Here is a 21575-nt window from a genome sequence, read left to right as displayed (position 1 = left end):
AAAAGCCTGCACGTGCCTTTCATGTCCCTCTCTAGATCTGCTACTGCAAACAGTGATCAGAAACTAAGGGTGATAATAAAACTGGTATAGGGATAGTACTAGGAGGGCTGACACTGGCAAGATAGCCCGGAAGCTATAGGTCATCATAAAATTTATATACATTTCAGTTAAACATTGCTGTGGTTCATGACCCAACCATCCCTCACCCAAACAATGAAAAAAACCATATTAATAATAATAAAGTTAGAGATACTCTGGTCAATGGGGAACAATTCCTAAACTGCTAATCAAGTTTCGAGTGTTCTGCCCAGGTTAGAAGGTAGCATGAACATGCAAGCATAATAAAGCAATAGAGCAGTCAGTCAAATACTCTAATAAAGCAGTCAGTCAAATACTCTAATAGAGCAGTCAGTCAAATACTCTAATAGAGCAGTCAGTCAAATACTCTAATAAAGCAGTCAGTCAAATACTCTAATAGAACAGTCACCACTTGCAAATTATCACTATTAAGAATGTTCCACAGCTATTGCTGAGTGTGAAAACCGCATCTGCAGTGCAAACTCATGTATGACATTGAACACACTTTGCTATATAGCCTGCTAGGAAAATTAAATAATATACACTTGGTCCTTTCTATATTATGACAATTTTCTTTAGGCTCATAACTGAACTTATGACTGTCACTGCATGGTCCCTACATGCAACTCTTAAACAATATATGAATTAGCATAAAACTACAAAATTTTCAGTCCTGAAACACATGCATGTACCTTTTCCACCCCCTCCCCAACCTATTGTATATAGACTGGTCTAGCCATTATTATCCTGAACCACCCCTTTCCAAACTCTGGACTTATTGCCCCTGACCTCCTGTGATTCTATCTGTTTGTTTGAACTGACTATAATACACAAAAACATGATATATATATTGGCTGCATGTATATGATCTCAAAAATAAGACTAATGAGGCACCTACTATTCTAGTTTATGTCAGAATCACTTGCTTGACTGGGTAATGCTTGTTTCTCACTCTAAAATTGATATGGGTGAATGAATGCATCACTATTATTCATTGTAGCTATTCACTATTTTCATGATTAAAAGTATACATATATATTATTATTTTGGTTAGCTCATTTATTTACAGTACACCTGAAGAAACTGTATTGAGGGCTTAACACATGCAGAACAGAACACATACATTCTCATTAGTATGTTCAATAGTAAAATCTCTTAGATCAGTAGCTATAAAGCAGAGCTTATATAAGTATATATAGCTCATGCATGGCATAGTTGACAGAAGATTCTTGACTCCATGAATGGAACCACTATAGAATAGCCAGCAAAAGGACACTGTTGTGTAGGAGTACCAATGTGCTTGTCTGCAAGCACATTAGGCCAGTCCAAATAAATTCTCTGTTTCCCGTCCTGGACTCAAACATATTTGCATGCGGGCGGGTGGTCCATTTCCATTATATCATTATAAGATTGGCAACTTTTCAAGCCAGTAATTTGCCTGGCACAACCATAAAAAGCTGCATAAAAGCATACTTAAGCTTGTTCCTTCCTTTTTAAATTGCAAAAGTAACACAAACGTGAAGTTTGTGCTAGATAGCTGACACGTGAGCTTTACTGAGCCAATCAGCATGCAAGAATAACCGGAAAATAATGGAAGAATACGGAATAATGGAATATTTAGAACTGACAGTAACCATGCAGATGATGGCGGTGGACGGGAAACAAAAAATTTATTTGGAGTGGCCTTAAGATGAAACTCTATTCTCACTGGACAGTGCCATGTATATATAGCTAATTCTCTGTAAATAACCAAAAAAGAGATTGATACAAACCCGTAGTGTGACTCAACTGTAGTACAACCTAGCTCTATAGGTCATTTTCAAACACATCTAACAGGATTATCAGCCGGCCCATGCATGCATGCAGGCTGCAGCATATATACTTTAAAATTAACCTCGAAATTAACACATGTATTAGTTGTGTGAACAGCTATAGCTATATATTATCTATATAATAGAATCATAAGGCATTTTATAAGGCGTAACTTATAGGCATGCATGTATGTTATTATTATTATTATTGTTTACTGAGCAGTCAGCCCTGCTGGTGTGCTCAGGAATCACATAAACAAATACATTAGGTACAATAATATGATTGGAGTCTAGCTGTAAATAGATCAGTATCTGCAATTTCAATTGTGTCAGTTGGTAGTATGTTCCACTCGTTTATTGTTCTTGAGAAATAGCTGTTTTGGTATGCCGTGGTGGATGAGGTAGGTAAAATATAGTGAAGATGGTGGTATTGTCTTATTGGTCGTGTTTTTGGTAAGTAATAATGAGGAATTTGTATGTACCGCCGGGAACCCTAGAAGAACTGAACCGGCTTGAATTTTTAAAAAATCAGATGGCCTGGATCAGGGGGGATGCAGCGGCGGAGGAAGTAGTTGATATGAGGGGGGGGCTCCGCTGAGCTGACCCAGACTTATTTGGTAGTATCTCGATCTTTATCACGGTTTTCAGCCCCACTCCAAGAAAGATAATTTCGGTGTGATATCATTCTGAGGGGGGGCTAGGCCCCCCCTCAGCAGACCTAGGGGGGCTTTAGCCCCCTAGCCCCCCCCCCCCCTTTCCGCCGCCTATGCCTGGATGACTTCACACTATTATATCTACACACCGTTAGCTATAATAAAATGCAGTGTTGCCCCTATAGATTATATTTAACGAAGTAAAGTTTCAGTCTTTGATGATTCTATCAGTCTATTAATGTACACTTATGTGCGATCATGTCACTAGTGGTGCTTTATCGTACAGTAGTACTTTGGCGTGGATTCGCTGTACCCTGTCTTTCTCCCTGTTGAGGTCAGCGACGATGTGCATCCGTGGAAGCCGCTCCCTCTCGTTTAGATCACCAGATGCTTCCCCGGAAATGGGCCTAACAAAGGGCCCTAGGCTGACTTTTAGATGTCCCGCTTTTCAGTTCTTGTCCAGCACGTTTGCCTCTTGTGCTGGGGGTGGTAGGAAAGGGCATTACATCTAGCCCGGGAAAAAATGTACACATATAGCTATAGCTAAGTACAGCTGATTTTGTTGTATTAAAAAACTGACTAGCTAGATCTACTCTATTAGCAGAGATTATAGAGGGGCGCGGAGTTTATTATCTCTGCTATATATTAGTGTGGGTAATGACGCGAAACTGCTTCATTCTACATTAGGTAGCCCCCGAGTCCATAGGCTCCTCAGACCGAGATCCGCTAATTGACATCATGATCATGTGCGATCACGTGGACAGACTAAAAAGCAAATCGAAATTCGATCTGTAGACTACTGAGCTGATGTGAAGAATGATCCTAACAACATTGGAGAAATTATGGTTCCCATGCTTCATTGTTTCGCTACAGATTGTCATGTTGGTTCTCTTCGTTACACTAGTTGAATACGATGAATTTGCATCTCCAGTGACAACCAACGACCCGGCAGCAATCCCGGACAGCGACGGAGACACACAGACCTTTTACCCGCGTAAGTGTGTGTAGTGCGATTATCTATTCGTGGCCTCGGGGGCATGATTGCTCACAGAGGTACGTCGTAAAGCGACGTTGTGTCCACAAAATTTCAGCTGCGCAATTGTATCCATTGCAGCTGTACTGCTCATATCCCGCGTGAATAAATTCTTTGATTTCACATCAGTTGGTGGTTTTGCCTAACCAAGTACAGAGGTATTACCAAGATTTGTGGTTTTACTTAATAGTTCAATTCTAGCTAGATGTACAGATGGATAGATCATACATAATGGAAGCCTTGTGATAAAAGGTAGGAAATTTTCACCTTTGCTCTAATGGCTTCTCAATTAGCAGGTAACCACAATCTACTGTGCTTACCTTTTGTTAAGTTCTTTCAAGAGTATTTGGTTATAGGTTTGTGCAACATGGCTTATGTGGTTTATTACTCTGAGGCTATACACAGTGTATAGGATATGTAAAGAGCAGGGGCAGTCACAACAAGCTAAGTAAAAAAAATAAGCTCATGTTGTGTTAATCCAAAACATTAAGGAGCTACTAAGTGATGTGCACGAATGCACGCACACACACACTACACTTTTCAATTAAAAGTCAGAAAGAATGCTTTAGTAGTTTCCACTCATGATTTGTGCCTTGCGTAGTTTAGAGTGGAATAAGCATGGAGACTGTAGTATGTACAACTGTGTAGCTACAGATTGTACTGGTCGTATAATGTATTGTTTTGATTACTACATGGTGGTGAACATTTATGTCCTTACAGTGTTTCAAGATGTCCATGTGATGATATTTGTTGGCTTTGGGTTTCTCATGACATTTCTACGTCGCTATGGTTATGGCAGTATCGGGTTCAACCTGTTATTGGCAGCACTAGTGTTACAATGGGGTACCCTGACAAATGGATTGTTTGGCTTCATTGAAATCAGTGATCTACGAGAGGACCTTCCTGATGATGAAGAGCCTTCATATAAGATTAAAGTCAATCTACTAAGGTAAGCATCACTTAGAATATTTGACCAATAATGACCAAATTATGATAGTATGATTGGAGCAGACTTTGCAGCAGCAGCTGTTCTGATAACATTTGGTGCAGTGTTGGGTCGAGCCAGTCCATTTCAGATGATGATAATAGCATTTATGGAGTGTATCTGCTTCTCAGCTAATGAGGCACTGAACATTAATGTATTGAAGGCAGCTGATGCTGGGGGCTCTATGTTAATACACACATTTGGTGCTTACTTTGGTCTGGCTGTGTCTGTGATGTTGTACCACAAGAAAGCTTCTGACCATCCACGAAACTCTGGCTCGTATCGTTCGGATCTCTTCTCTATGATAGGTTAATGTTTGTGTATGTCGCAGTTATCAATCTTTAAATAATGAAACTGGTAAATCATTTGGGATTAGTAATTAAACATAGTGTACAGTGAACCCTTGGTTATCCGAACCCCAGTGTGTCAGGCAATAATAAAAGAGTCTAGATAAGTGAATTGTTCAGATAACTGAAGCCCATACATTTATATACAGAGCTCTGTTCAAATACTCTAATAGAACATACACTGTACCTAAAATACTCTAATAGAACAGTCATTTCCAATTTTGAATAAACAAGAACACAGATAAACAAGGATCGGATAACCGAGGGTCACTGTACCACTGTAACATTGTCTGAATAAATTGTTAAGACAAGACTAATGATACATGGGACTATAATATTATTGTTATTGACATGTGTGTGTGTGTGTGTGTGTGTGTGTGTGTGTGTGTGTGTGTGTGTGTGTGTGTGTGTGTGTGTGTGTGTGTGTGTGTGTGTGTGTGTGTGTGTGTGTGTGTGTGTGTGTGTGTGTGTGTGTGTGTGTGTGTGTGTCAAAGCCGGCCTTAAGGTTAGGTGGAACATGTAGCCTGCTTAGGGCCCCAGGACTTAGGGCATCAAAAATAGGGGCCCCAGATATAAATTCATTTGTTAGCTACAATACAGCAAATTGCATTCACACTTCCTTCTATGTAGCCATATACAATGTATCTTGGTTGGCATTTCTGGGCTTTCTCAGACCACAGTTATGTATTGAGCTATACATTACTTGTGAAAAGTGTGTACCAAATTTGTCATTGTTTATTATATATAGTTTGGCCCTTTTGTCACTTCTTGGCTGGGACCTACCTTTGGCACATCCTTCCTGTTGGGTAGAAATACTTGTGTATCAGTGCGACTAGTTGTTAGTACAAGTGTCCTGATAGAAGTTGGCACTAAGACTTTGGTATTGTATTGTTCATGCTAAGACGATCAAGTGACTCAGTGGCATACGGAGTAGCAATAGGTTCTTCATTTGTAAGGTCAGCTAGCTGACAAACTGGAAGATGGCCATGAGTGTTCCCACATCAAGGCCATGGTACATTTAAGCCTGCCATGGTTTAACTTAAATGTACCATGGCCAGCCAGGGTTTATAAGATATGTACCCTGAAATTTGCCTTTGAAGTTAGATGGCTTCAGGTTATATACACTGTTGTATTTGATGGCATGATTCAAGCATGATTTATAGCCTAAAATACTCTGAAATTCAATCTCAGAGCATTAGTTCTTAAAAATTTTCCTGGGGACATTCCTGCCTGGTAGAGGAGGGAGGGGAGACGGATGCCCGTTTAGTCATCTTATCCTCAATGATTTGTCTGCCTCTCCTCCTCCTCCCCCCCACCACCAACACCATGCTATCTATACCTATGACAATACATGTACATATGCACCTATACCATACATACAATTAACTGTTAACTGTTAAATGGGCTAGACTGGTACACGAAACACTGAATATCATGTATTGTATGGGTGTGGGTGTAGTAAGTCTAAAAAACATCTTTTTATAATGGTGTGCACTACTAAAATTACTTATCTTTAAATGATTTTAGGATCCACCTGACCACCAATTATAAAAACTCAAGCCGAAATCGATTGTGAGAATTTATTATTGGTCATGTGTTGAAAACCATGCATCTGATTGTGCATCCTACAGCACTCAGATGAAAGCGACTTGTCACCCTTGCCATCCTATGAGTTGAGAAATATTAGTTGAAGGTGGGAACTAGTGCTATAGCATATTCACAAGTGGTTCACAGCATTTTCGAATACAGACTACACCCACTTTCCAAGTAACACAAGATAAACACTCTACAGCAAAGCCTACCCCTATAGGTATTTAGTAAATGTTGTAAACAGTCTGTAAAACGATTAGCAGCTTTAAAATACTTGTAAAATCGCTTAATTGAACTTCAATTTCCATGATACCCTTAGGACTTGCCCATTCATTTTGCTGCTGTCCCATAATTGAATTTCACAAGTTGTTCTATATAATAAATTCAGTGGTCGGTCTCGTATTGGTTTGGGTGATTAATTGTCCGCGGGCTCTTAGCCTGCAATTAGCATGGTACATATCAGTTGTATCACATACCCTCATGATTTGCCTGATATGTACACCCACGCCCTTAGGCCTAACAGCCCTCAAGCTTGGGTGCACATATCAGGCATATCACTTGGGCCCATGATACAACTATTACATATTACTCCTCTTCTATGTCACATTCCAAATGATACAAAAATTAATTTTAGATGCACACTTATCACGACCATTGTTCTAAAGTATTGCTAAGGAGTCAGGTGTGCAAGCAGATAGTTTCATAAAGGTTTATTGAATTGATTAAAGATTAATCTGGTGATAAGAAGACAGTTGAGTACTTAAGAGATGACTTGAGATGGCTAGACAAATTATCTATGCATATGTGTGTGTGTCTGTATGTCAGTAGTACCAGATGGATCCTAAAATTTAGTAATTTGATATGGTGTACTGTTATGAAAATCATTGATTATTATGGTCTGAGTAAACTGTTACTATTACAGTAAGTAGGCTAGACTGGTACATGGTGTAGTGTTATAATATAGTGTTGTTCTATTCAAAGCCAACAACAGTACTGCCAGGCATTACCTTGTACATACAACTCAGTATTCCTTGTATGATGATTCATACCAGGTTGATGACCATATGTATAGAGATTAATCTGCCCTCCTTGATGTTCACTCACCTCTAACTTGTAAAATGGGTTACACAGTATTCCTTGGCTTTGTGTAGGGGAATTGTTGGACAGATAGTGAAAGTGTGTGTATGTTTGTGTACTGAATATGTAGCAATTAGATCAAACTATTTAGTGACATATTCATTCATAAAAGACCACTGTTCTAAGACCACTTAATAATATACATGTATGTGTACTTACTGTACCTGTTGACAATATCTACATAAAGTGTAACAACTTCACTAACAATTGGGCCATTACAAAATACCATTAAAAGATTTTTTCATATAGAAATCGTGAATAATCACAACTGTGTACGCGTGCCTGATGAATATATTACTGTGGAGTGAGAAGGTTAAGTCCCCATAATCCATTAAATTCGTCACACTGGGATCAAGTCACCACCTGGAATTTTTTTCATTTTCAAATTCTGACTCTTTACTATGTAGCCTTAAGCCTCTAGTGGATCTGGTCTTATTCCTAGCCACCTACTGATTAGTGCCTGGTACATCATGGAGAAAATATACTATTTATCGTGATATATGTAGGTGACTGTTATATTAGAGTTGTGAATGTTCTAGTAGGGTATCTCAATCTTTTGCAATAATTTTGGACCAGGTCATTGTCTCCAGTAGCATCACGTGTTTTGTCTTACAGTATAATAAATTTCTTGCCTCAAAACAAACTGTCACAAACATCATTGGTGAAAACATTGATATCATAATATTGTTGTTTCACTGAAATGATGAAACAGGCGGCATTATTTCATTGTATTATTGATTAACTTGTTCACAGCTTATTATTGATAATGACTCAGTAATGCAAGCCATACGTTATTACACCATCACTTTATAGTTAACCCTATTGTCAACCAGGCATGGGGTAACTACACAAGGATAGTGTAATTACTCCGGTTTCTACAATCACTGATTACTATTACCCCATTTCTGACCAACCAGAGGAGAAGGTAAAGTTGAGACAGAGGCATTGATATCCTGCAAGTGTGTAGTGTTTTAGTTAAAGGCCTGGGTGTGTGACACCTGAAAATTGTAGGTAGTATTGTACTACATAGCTCTAAAGTGGTCGTGTAATGGAAGTTCTGTTGTAAATACTCACAGCTAAAATAGTTGTGGTAACATTACACATAGGATTTAGAAGATCACTAGAAATTTGATGATAGAAGATCACTAGAAATTTGCACACTCTAAAAATTCAAAGCATTAGGTTTCTAGGAAAGTGTCTGTGGAAAGTTTGGTGTGAAGATACACAATTTTGGTGAAACTTTACTGTGATGTCACTGCATATTGAGTATTTGATTATACAACTTTGGGAAAGATCATCAATTAAACCTTTTCACTTCTAGCTATGTATCAAGGCTTAGGTATAAACGTAGGAAGAGTGGGGTGATAGTTAACCCAGTGGGGTGATAGTTAACCCAGTGGGGTCAGTGGGGTGATAGTTAACCCAGTGGGGTGATAGTTAACCCAGTGGGGTGATAATACTAACAATAATAACAAAATGTGTTTCTTTTGGTTGCTGAATTATAAGGTCAACTACCAGCTTGTCATTTTTAAACAGTGACCTGCCTGATGTAGCCACGTGCTTTATGAGGTCTTGGTCCAAAGCTGACTGGAATATAGAACGGGTTTTACTGTAGAGCCATCACTCATACCACCATCCATACATCCCAAAGCAACTTACTTCACCCTCCTAACTTAATACTCTGGATTGAGCCCTGATCTCTACCAGTTAGACACTGGAGGGTGAACACAGAAGGCTGAGCTTGTACAAGGTGTTTACCACTAGCCTAGGAGAATTATTAAGTAAAGTATCCTAAAATGAAACAGGACAAATGTCTAGAAGACATCATGACTTAATATGCAGGCCACCCAGATTCCAGCCAAGTGCCACGTTCAGTGCTATTCTTTTGGATTCTTTAACGTATTCATTCAGTTGTCGGCATGCTAGTGGTGGTGTAGTTTAGTTATTAGTTTATTAAATGTTTTACTGCTGTTGTGTTATCCACCATCAGGTACACTGTTCTTGTGGATATTCTGGCCCAGTTTTAATGGAGCTCTAGTGACAGGAGATGCACGTTACAGAGCTATTATCAACACCTACTTCTCTCTCAGTGCTAGTGTCCTCGCCTCCTTTGTGACGTCTATGTTTGTTGACTCTAAGAAGAAGATTGATATAGTACGTTTGGAAACACGTTCACATGTGCTCACATTTCTATAAACATGTACATACACGTACAGGTACACACACACACACACACACCACACAATGTTAACACATTAACAATTGTTCAGTGTGTGGGATCCACATAAGTATTATGTTTATGGTCAACCCATCAACATGTTAACACTATTGTTTGCATGTTTGGTGTTATGTTCACAAGTGTTGCTATTTTCTGGATGTGGTAGTTGGAAACACTGTTGCTCACTTGTTTACAGGTTCACATTCAAAATGCTACTCTGGCTGGAGGTGTGGCTGTGGGAGCAGTTGCAGACATGGTGATAGAGCCATGGGGAGCTCTTCTGATTGGCTGTTGTTCTGGTGTGATCAGTGTCCTAGGATTTACCCTCTTGTCTGTAAGTGAACTGTACCATGTAGTTAATAATGTGCCAATTAGAATATGTGGAACCTATTAATTGGGACATTTGAAAAGGGGGATGCTTGAAATGGTGCTATCAAAGTACTGGGAAAGTACAAACATTGTATTGGACCACTGGAATGGACTACTGTACTGATGTGTTCAGTTTTCAATTTCATTTTTACATTCTTTCCTTGTCTGTCTCTACTGTATGTTGGTTTTGAAGAAATGTCTACTTTGTACAATTTTACAACTTCTCACTCAATTAGAGTATTTACTACTACTGTACAATGCACAATGTATTACAGTGATACCTCACTTAGCAGCCAGCCACCTCTTTAATGAGACCACCTCGTTATAGTGGCCACTTCCATTTATTCCCAAACATAGCTAAAATGTACTTGTCAAATAAGGCCACCTCATTATTAGGACCAGATTGTTTTGTTCCTATAGGTGGTAATGTAATCATATTGTACAGTAGTATTGTATAGTTGAGATCATGGGCTTTTCTGGCCAAAAAAATTATAACCTTTCCTCATGACAGCTTGCAGCAGTATTAGTTAAGCCCAAAACATCTTCAGAGCAACCCAAAAACTGGTCCACAAGTTTCTATGAAATTTTAAAATTTAACTAAAGTTCCTGCTAACTAATTGATGCCTCCAGCCAAGCATAACTCAACTATGGTTAAGGCTACAGGTTTGATTTCTTGATTGTTTGATGTCACTTTGGCGAGAGACATACCATTTCACCAACCACAGCATGGATCATGGACTTACTCCTTCGTCCTCATTTCTTTACTACTGCATGGGTGTTATTGATTCTTGGTAACATGAGCTTTGGTGTAGCTGGCTGGCTATTACATTTGAGAATCACCCATAATTTTCATAGTGACTGGTGATTTTAGAACATACCCAAAAATGAAGTGGAATGGCAGTACCTGGTAGTCAGGGTAAAACGTGTAGTCATAATATTCTGGAGCAGCTGGATTGATTGCAGAGGCAGTTCTCATACTGTTAATGCTGTGTAATCAGTGGCGGATCTAGAAGGGTTTCGGTAGTTTCGACAGAAATCCCCTTTCAGAGTTTCACTTTTAAAAGTGATGCTGGCTGAGTAAGCCATTCTTCTGTTGTAAATAGCTCTTTATCATAACAGCAACATTTATAATAATAATTTACAGAATGTCTTCATTTCATCTCTGAGGCCAACTAGCACAGCAGCTCATCTGTTCACTCGATAATTATTTTTTCAGGCGCTTGTTTCTGCATGAGTTAAAAATTAGAAAATGAAAGAGAAGAGACCCTGATGAGAACTTAAAGCAAAGAAAAACCGTTATCTTTCTTTGGTAAAAGAGCAAGTAAGGATGTCTAAATGGTAGACTAATGTAGCTACATAGCTATATTAATGTTATATTAATGTAATGGCTTTATGGAGAAATAGCTATATAGCTACCCCTCCCAGAAACTCCCTTTCAAAATCCTAGATCTGCCACTGGTAATGGGTGGCTCAGTGACTAGAGTGCAAGTTGAAAGTACTGTATGCTTAATCAAACCACTGTGAGTACTATCTAAGATCTTGTATGTCATCATTTCCTTCCTTTGATGTGGTATGTCACCACCAGTCTTACAAAAAAGGTAAACAAATAAGTATATGGAAATATTAGCAATTTGAGTAGGGATCATACAATTAAAAAGCAATGAAACAAAGGAGATCATCTACACCTGTGCAGCCCTACTTCAGTCATGACTATGTTGTTAGCTGCACAGTGGATCCTCTGAACACTCTTGTTGTTATAGTTAACCAAACATAATTAGATAAATGTTTGGATAAAACTCCATTGATTTATACACAGAGCTCTGATCAATTTAGGGTTCTACCCACACTGGTTGGCAGTGATTCAGAGACCAGACCTCTAAAATCTGACCAGTACCTTCTTAAATCCGAATATTACAACAGAAGTATATGCTATATACTTTAATATAATGCACAAACATTCTAATACAACACACAGTTCATGTTTAGGCCACCACTCAGGGATTAACTCTGCAATTACTCTAATACAACATTCGTTTACTCTAATATAATGAACTATGACTAATACTCTAATAGAACAGTCACTTTTGTTGTTTGGATAATTGAGTTATTTGGATAACTAAGATTTAGGATCCACTGTGTATATTTGTGAAGTTTTAAGTTTTTTAGTGTCAAACTGACAGACACATGTATTGAAATTTGTTGTTACTAGCCACAAATGGATCGATGGTTCTACCTACAAGACACTTGTGGAGTACACAATCTTCATGGTCTCCCTGGAGTATTCTCTGGTATTGCTTCTAGTGTTGCAGCTAGTATAGCCAGGAAGATGGAAACTGATGATAACCATGTGGAATATGGGAACAGGTGAGTGTTTTTCATCATTTAATGACTGCTTTATTAGAGCAGTTAGTTAGATTATGGACATAACATTTCAAGAGTAGTTCTTAGCTCTCTGGTTGGCTAAGTGTTGTAACTGTTGATATTGATTTGACAATTTGAGTTCTGCAGTCCTGCATTTGCCGTTAATAGTGTGTATATTGCCATTTGGAAGGTTTCCTTGATTGATTAAGTTGCTATGGGGATCATTGGGGGTCTGTTGTCATAGGGTCACAGTATCTCTGTACATTAAGTTATTATGGGGATCAAATCACCACCTGGGCTGTGTACACTGATCTACAGAGATATAATGTTGAGATTCTGACTACCCTCTGGTTTTAGCCTTCTCACAAAATCTTTTTTCTAATTAATGCACTTGTGCAGGCTGACAGTATTTCAGCTGTGAATATGTAGTATTGTTTTTCTCTTAGTTTGTATGTAGTGTTCCCAGCCAGAGCTCCAGAAGGTCACAACTCTACCATTTGTGGCCTCAATGATGTGGAGGTGTCACTAGGAGTGGAGTGTGGTGATGGACGATCTGGTCCACAACAAGCTGGCTACCAACTAGCTCTACTAGTCTGTACTCTCACTATAGCTATTGTAGGAGGTGTTGTAACAGGTTAGTGACATTCAGCATGCAGAGTTTACTCTGTTGTGTAGCGACTGCATTACTTACAGAAGTCTTAAGATGTACATATGATTGTAAAGTCAAACATGACACCTTTCACTAGTAGTTTATGCAAGACCAGAGAAGTAATCTTGAATTCTGTGATGATTCTACATTATTGTCCCTCAAGATCAGTTTGATGTTCAGTTAAAGTGTGGCACCAATATGAGATTTAGCCAATAATCAAGCCGATAATGTAGCTGATCTGATATAGTACTGCTTAGCAATATTTGCTACAAATTTGTTTATGAAGGATCAATTTAGTTTGTTTACAGCAGCAGCAGTACAACAACAACTGACAGTACATTGAAGTGGTAATAACAACATTATAATGCTGGAGAATGCATCTCAACAAGCATCATTTGGTGTACATGAGCAGTATAACATGCAAAAATAATGTCTATCGTGTTTATTACATCATCAACATTCCTAGAAGTAAAAGAATTGCTGCACTGTATTAGCTTAGCTAACTCTAAAAAGCAATGAACATATTGCCAGCACAATAGGCACAATTTTTGTGTATTGGGTATCAGAGAGGCTGAAACTCAGCACATGTAAATTGAAGGTAAGCTAAAAATTGATATACTCTAATAGAATAGTCACGCATTTTGACATTCACCAATGCATTAAAGTTAAATTGCAATTTTCTAAGAGGGCATAATGGGACACAACTGCCATAGAAGGGAAAATTTTGGAGCATTGCTGTAGGCAATTCAATAGTATAACAGGATGAGGTCTGCAAAGCTCACACATTATAAGCTAGCTGCAGATAACATGTCACTACCATAATGTCCTGTTAATATAATTATAAAGTCATTAGCTCTTAAGTATACGTAATTGTGTATTTATGTAAATGTCAATCATGATGTTATTCTTATGGTTTCACAGGACTGGTTGCTTCACTGCCACTGTTCCAGAGAACTTCTGAAAATGAATTCTTTGATGATGATCCTTATTGGAATGTACGTACATCATTATAGATGCTACCATGTATGGCTGAAAATTTTGAAATTAAGATCCTCAAAATTATACAACCCAAATAGTTATAATTATGTGAAAAGACAATGCTGCCATTGTTGGACTACTTCAGTGAGATCAGAGCTTGCATTTCAAAACTTACATTTATGTGGTAGCTACAGTATATATGATGTGTTTCGTGGATTATTTGCCCTCTACTAGTGGCTTGGACGGTTGAAAAATAAAATGAAATTATTTCAGTTGTACCAAACTGTTTTATCAGAGTATATGACTGGTCTATTAGAGTATCATAATCTTTATATGTGTTAAATTCCTATGAAATAATAATTATTAAGCTCCATTCCCTTTCCTTTGCTTCTAAACCTATGACTGCTTAATATATACGTGATCTTTTACAGCTTGCTGATGATGCAGACAATTACTTGCCTCAGCCACAACTGGTTGATAAGGGTGTAACGGCAAGGAGAGATCTGGAGTTGGGCACCATCCGAGGGCCAAAGCCACTCGGTGCCATCAACACAGAAGAGAGCTCCACACAGTTTACACCAGCATAACTAGCCATATACCTTTCTGTTAGACAGTATAATATTATAGTCATGGGACACCTTATGTCTTTCTAATTCACTGTAGTGTTTGACAAGTTAGACACTGTTGACATAGCCTATTCCTTTCTGTGTATAATCTGTTGATTATCATGATGTGCTATTACACAACATGTGTTGTGCCCCAAGCCATACTATGGAGGATGATACTATAGTGACAGTTGTTATGTTACAGTTGTTTTTCAGCTCTTTCTTGGTGCAGTAGCTATTTGTCCCCCTGCTATGATAGATGACTAGTCACACAGAGCAATACTATTATTTAGGATACTGTTGTCTTCAGTGGAATGCTCAGGTGTCTGATATGTGTTGTAAATACTCTTACTATTTATATTTCATTGGGTGTAATCACAAAAAGCCTTCCATTTCCCTTCTTAAGTTGTAAGTTGTTAATGGAGTCTCTGATATTATTGTGTATTATATGCTCTACCATTGTGGAGACCTCCTCCCCATATAATAGAATAAGAAAGTGAAGGTGGTTTTGTCTTTTCAAACAGTTTGATCATGTATCTGCCACGTGAACAACTTGGTTGGTCTAACTTATCTGATGAAGTCAAGATAGTAGCACTTCATCATTCTGGTCATCATGGGCAGTGCCTGCTGCTGCTACATACCGGTATTTGGCCACTCATATACAACACTCCTGTTTAAGAATTAGTCTTCACTATCAACTGGTATAACACAGCAATATTTCTGACATAATTATAGTGCTGTGGAACAACTTACCATTTGAATCAAAGTTCCCTGAGTAGTGTAGGTACAAAATGGTAGCTATGTGAATCCTTGAACATGCGACCATAAAATACCTGGCCTATGCAGAGAAACTAATGAAAGCAGTATCTGTAAAAAATATTCCTTTTAAGTTTGTACTTTGTGGTATAAAGTGCTAAACTAATTTACTTACAGACACATACTGTTTGCTACTAGCCACAAATGGATCGATGGTTCAAATAGTTGTAGGAGTACACAAATAACACAATCTTCATGTCTCCTGGAGTATTCTCTGGTATTGCTTCTAGGATTGCAGCTAGTATAGCCAGGAAGATGGAAACTGATGATAACCATGTGGAATATGGGCTTGTTTATAATTTAATTGACATTTTATTAGAGTGAACATGATATTTCAGCAGTCATGATCAGCTGTTATCTCAGTGTTGTGATTCTTTGTTGGCTAGGGTGCTTTTGTAACCAGTCTACAATAAATGTTAATTGATCATGCTATTGATAATTGAGTTCTGTGGCCCTGCTTTAGAGTGCATGTGTATAATTATATATTTAAGAGTGTGTATAATTATATAATAACTAGTAAAGTTTCTCAGCAAATGTATGACTGGTTGTGGGTCCATATTGTCATGGGGTCACCATATCCTTGCACTGATGCACATTAAGCTGTCAATCGCCACCTGGACTGTCTACACATACTCAACAGAGTTTACTTTGAAATATTGAGATTCTGACTCGCATGCATGTACAGTAGGATAGGATAACATCAGATCACAATCTATGGCCTTATCATACAAATTTAGCAGCCTAAAATGTAACAACGTCAGTCTTAAAAATTAATTTTGTGGCGTATGGAGTTATAAACAGTTTTATCCTTCAAAAAGGTAAAAATTTCTTTCCATTGAAAAAAGTCTCAAAAATGGCACAATTGAGCAAATGCTTGTAATAAAGCAATACAGTGGAATGTGTGCATTGGCAGCCTAGGTATAGTTTAATATATTGAAGGTTAGCTAATTGGCACCTTGGCGACTGTGAAAAAAGAGGAGGGAAGAGTTTTTAACTGTTTGTCAAATGCAGGGCTGACTACGTAGCATGATGAGCATGGATTTACTTGCAGTTAGCTAAAAGGATAATGCTTCTTTTGTGATGTCTAACTAATTTCTCGGTATATTCATCACTGCTCCATTGATTTGGAAGACCTCAAATGTGTGCATGGCTCTCAAATCCACAATAGCTGCACTATCCTCCTTAGGGACCCGCCGATTATGCTCACAATTTTACCTATTATGCTATGCTGCACTGCTCAAAAATTTACCTACTATGCTCAAATTTATGCTCAATACTTACCTATTATGCTCAAATTATGCTCAATTATTTATGCCTCACTTCTCATGCTCTGCTAATAATTTCCAATTTATGGATAAAAGATAAGTGGCTGAAGCACTAACTTTATAATACTTGTCAAAATGCATATCACAGAAGAGATCGATATACTCTAATAGAACAGTTAGCTATGTGATTGTTCTATTAGAGTTACTGATTGTTCTATTAGAGTACATCGATCTTTCTGTGATAACTATTTTAATAAGCTGGAATTCATACTATTACACGAATATTCTACCTATTATGCTAGCATTATGCTCAATGCTTTCAGGCACCTATTATGCTCATAATTATGCCAACATAATCGGCGGGTCCCTAATCCTCCTACAATTCTAATGTAACATGTAATGTAAGTGCTTCAAAGTAGTGCAATTTCATTTGCAGCTAATATCTGGGTCCAGATGATAATGATGTGTATGTTGAGAGACTTGCTGACAGCAATGCTAGTGCCACAGTGGACCATATCAACTTGTAGATTGATAAATAAACTTTACATATGTGATACTGTCTGTAGAATGACTATGTCAATGATGTAATGCTGGTCATAGTAATTACACTATAATTTGTTGAACCATCTGGTAAATCAATGGTTTATCGGCTACTTAATGTACTCCTAGTTATAGCTAACTGGAGTTGATTAACCACATTTCTATTTTCAAACTGAGCAATACTTGTGACTGCTCAATTAGAGTATTTGTTGTGTACAATGTATTATGGTGAAATCACACTTAGCAGCCATCTATTCAATAAGACCACCTTGTTATTGTGGCCACTTTTAGTGACTCCCAAAAGTAATTCTTAACCTTATTATTAAGACCACCTCATTGTTAAGACCACCTCATTGTTAAGACCACCTCATTGTTAAGACCACCTCATTGTTAAGACCACCGTTAACGTCACCTCATTCATAAGGCCAGCTCATTGTTAAGGCCACCTTACCAGATGTTTTGGTCCCAAAGGTGGCCATATTGATGACATTTTACATGAATTCTTAGTGAAGTACTCAAACCAATTGTTAACCCATACTTATTACTGTGACTTCCATTATTGAAATAGTTGTATGCCAGCTCAGTCACAAACATACGTACTTAAATAGTGAGTATACAATTACTCTAATAGAACAACTTGTTATGAATGGATACTCTAACTGAACAATTTACTGAGTCTAGACAGTGTCCAAAAGGCCATAACTTAACTGTACTTCGTCCTATTAGCGTTCTCTTACATGTTGCTCCTTACGTGATGGCAATTCAGTTGATAGACTATATAGATATCATGTGATTACTTTAAAATGTCAGACGAACACAATGACGATATGAAGGTGAAAGGACAAAGTACACAAAATGATTCAGTGCATTGTAGCGGGTGAATTCCTTGTTGTTATACATGGTTAGGTAGCTTACTCTTTGCCAACTAATAAAATCTGTTTTTTTTAAATAAGAGATTGGACAAACGTTTGTGCCTGTTTGAAACCACACTTCATTGTAAATTGACAAAAGTATCTAATTAGTTTTTATCAAATCCAGATTTCTGGATTATGTGGGTTTAAGGGTTAAGATGATAGTCTAATAAAAAGTATTGGTACAACTGTCCCTGTATACTGATAGCTTTTATGTATAAGTTCATGTTCAACATGGTGTAATGTCAAAACAGGGCATTCCAACAAAAAATGGTGATTGCTGAGTTTCTAAACAAGCGCCTGTTTGAACATGAAACACTCACCATGAACAGTTGAATCTGACAATGTATAACTGAGTCCTGATTATTGCATATTGAGTGATTAAAGCCTGCAGAAAGTATTTATGTTGCATGCATAATATACCCAGTTTATTTTGCAGACATTGCAGGTTTTTGCTCAGCTAGTCACATATTTGAAAGCAGTATGAAAGTTCACAAAAAGGAGACTGATTGTAGAAATGATTCACTGTGTAATATAAGTGAAAGCAGTGACAATATCTGTAAAAGTTTTCCCTTTATTGTACTGAAATTTGTTTGCTGCTAGCCACAAATGGATCGATGGTCCTACCTACAAGACACTTGTGGAGTACACAATCTTCATGGTCTCCCTGGAGTATTCTCTGGTATTGCTTCTAGTGTTGCAGCTAGTATAGCCAGGAAGATGGAAACTGATGATAATCATGTGAAATATAGGAACAGGTGAGTGTCGTTCTTCATAATGACTGCTTTATTAGAGTAGTTACTTATGATTATGTATCCTCTACAGTTTGTATGTAGTGTTCCCAGCCAGAGCTCCAGAAGGTCACAACTCTACCATCTGTGGCCTCAATGATGTGGAGGTGTCATTAGGAGTGGAGTGTGGTGATGGTCGATCTGGTCCACAGCAAGCTGGCCACCAACTAGCTCTACTAGCTTGTGCTCTCACTATTGCTATTCTAGGTGTTGTTACAGGTTAGTATAACAGTTTTCCATTTCTACTCTATTGTGTATAGTCTAGGAATGCATTAGTTATGTAAGTGATAATTATTCCACTTTAATGTCCCTTAAGATTAGTTTTGTGCTCAATTTTAGTGTTGCATGTGTGTCAAATAATGTTTATAAATGCATTGAGTTGCCTTCTCCAGCAATACAATATTTTTTATTACTGTTTAAATGTATTGTCAGCTATTGTTGTAGCACTACTGCCACTATAAAACTAATTCAGTCCTTCACAAGTTAATTTCTAGTAAGATTTGTGGGAAGATAGGCATTGAGTACTACATCAGATTGGCTATGTTTTTCAACTTAAAATCTTATCCAATATCTGGTTGTCGAAATATCAGGTTGTTGGAATATCAACAAAATTTCATATTGGTATGTTAAATAAATACATACATCTGTATCTACTGCTTTGTCCATCATGGTGCCAATCCAATAGTGATACACAAAAATGTTTTTTTCTGACAACTGGCCCAAATATTAGTGCAACACTATTTACTTTGTTAGCAGAGACTTTTAAAACTCATCGGAAGCATTTCATTGTTAGCTTTCAGACTCATCAAGATATACTCTAATAGAGCAAATCAATTACTCTACTACAGCAGTCGTTACTCAACTACAGCAGTCGTTACTCTACTACAGCAGTCGTTACTCTACTACAGCAGTCGTTACTCTTGCAATTGTAGCTATTCAACTGACTGACTAGAATTAGGCAAGTTAACTAATACCGTAATTTGCTTTTTTCGTTGTAAAATAATTTTCGTATGCAAATTTTTACGAAAATTTCTTGCACGAAAAATTTTATACAAGATCGAACTACTCTAATAGAGCAGTCATTCACATAAATCATACAAAAATATTTTTACACAAAAATTTTTGCACAAAAATAAAACAAAATTATGGTAGCTTAAATCTGTATAACAACCTTTTACCACAATGGTACCACCTCTATCAGAGAGTTGGAAGGCAGACACAATGGCACAAGACTGGGGATTCACTTATTCTAATACAGTAGTCACCTACTCTAAGAACAGTCGACTCTCTAATATGCAGTCAATTAATAAAAACAGTCAGACACACCTTATATAATTAGGCTTAGGGTACGGCTGTGATAGAGGCCAGAAAAATGTACAATATACTAACACTGTGGTTATTGCAAGTATATACAGCTTCTGACATCTCAGCTAGACACCCTAAAATCATACTGCTATTATGTGGTACTCCCATCATGCAGGTGCATAGTTGCCACTTCTAGAGACTAGTACTGGTGTTGAAAAATGAGTAACATGCAATCACTTACAATGTTTATTCAACAAAGCTCAGGCAAAAACAACCTCAGAAAAGCTAAAAATATATTAACATTTACCTGTGGGGCACATTATATTAGTATGAATTGTCATGAATGATTTGATTCATACGTCCTGTTAGCCATATATGTATAAAGTGATTAGCATTTGAATTAATTAATTATAAGTGTGTAATGTATTAGCATCAATTATGCAATATTATTCTTATGGTTTCACAGGACTGGTTGCTTCACTGCCACTCTTCCAGAGAACTTCTGAAAATGAATTCTTTGATGATGATCCTTATTGGAATGTATGTACATCATTATAGATGCTACCATATATGGCTGAAATTAAGATCCTCAAAATACGTAACCATATATCTGAATTATGTTTCAAAATTTACACATCTATGTGGTAGCTATCTATACATATAGCTTATATTGTGCATGCACTGAAGTATAACTTATCACAAGATATTTTTGGTGAACAAGTATTGCATTCATGTATTTTGTTACATAGAGTCCACAAAAATTATATCCATAGTATGTAGCTATACCTAATCTTTCAAGTACCATTTTCAGTAGCTACATATGTTATAAAAGCTAAAGATTAATTCAGGTTACAATAAGTCATCACTTTCAGCAACACACGCACAATAAAGCTGTGATCCCTTCCCACAGCTTGCTGATTACGCAGACAACTACTTGCCTGTAACAGACCGGAGAGATCTCACCAAACAAGACGCAAAGCCACCCAAGGACACCGGCACAGAAGAGAGCTCAACAGCAGTATAGACCTTTTGTGTGAACTGTTAAACTACTTGTATAGTCATAGGACACCATATATGTCTTTCCATTTCATTGTAGTATTGTGCACTGTTGACATAGTCCATTCCTTTAGTTT

General features: G+C 37.5%; 1 protein-coding gene across 2 annotated transcripts; it reads left to right on the top strand.

Annotated features, from left to right (window-relative positions):
* Nucleotides 1-3294: 3294 nt before the first annotated feature.
* Nucleotides 3295-21558, top strand: LOC136257094 (ammonium transporter Rh type A-like). 2 transcript variants are annotated; one of them, XM_066050219.1, is made up of 9 exons: nucleotides 3295-3536; nucleotides 4296-4524; nucleotides 4573-4868; nucleotides 9625-9788; nucleotides 10049-10186; nucleotides 12431-12585; nucleotides 19172-19356; nucleotides 20909-20982; nucleotides 21353-21558. In XM_066050219.1, the coding sequence occupies exons 1-9, from the start codon at nucleotides 3359-3361 to the stop codon at nucleotides 21464-21466; spliced, it is 1533 nt and encodes a 510-aa protein (XP_065906291.1). In that variant the 5' UTR covers nucleotides 3295-3358; the 3' UTR covers nucleotides 21467-21558. The 2 variants fall into 2 exon arrangements, with proteins under 2 accessions (XP_065906291.1, XP_065906290.1); XM_066050218.1 differs by lacking the exons at nucleotides 19172-19356; nucleotides 20909-20982; nucleotides 21353-21558 and adding exons at nucleotides 13029-13216; nucleotides 14153-14226; nucleotides 14641-14955 and having other exon boundaries at nucleotides 3299-3536.
* The last annotated feature ends 17 nt before the right edge of the window (nucleotides 21559-21575 follow it).

This window comes from Dysidea avara, chromosome 5, assembly GCF_963678975.1.
Source record: "Dysidea avara chromosome 5, odDysAvar1.4, whole genome shotgun sequence".
NCBI classification, from domain to species: domain Eukaryota; kingdom Metazoa; phylum Porifera; class Demospongiae; order Dictyoceratida; family Dysideidae; genus Dysidea; species Dysidea avara.
This window is presented reverse-complemented; position numbering and strand designations above follow the sequence as displayed.

Coding starts and splice junctions, on each gene's coding strand:
- LOC136257094 (XM_066050218.1), top strand. CDS start 3,359: ATGATCCTAACAACATTGGAGAAATTATGGTTCCCATGCTTCATTGTT. Junction 3,537..4,295: donor CACACAGACCTTTTACCCGC/GTAAGTGTGTGT, acceptor ATGTCCTTACAG/TGTTTCAAGATGTCCATGTG. Junction 4,869..9,624: donor GGATCTCTTCTCTATGATAG/GTTAATGTTTGT, acceptor ATCCACCATCAG/GTACACTGTTCTTGTGGATA.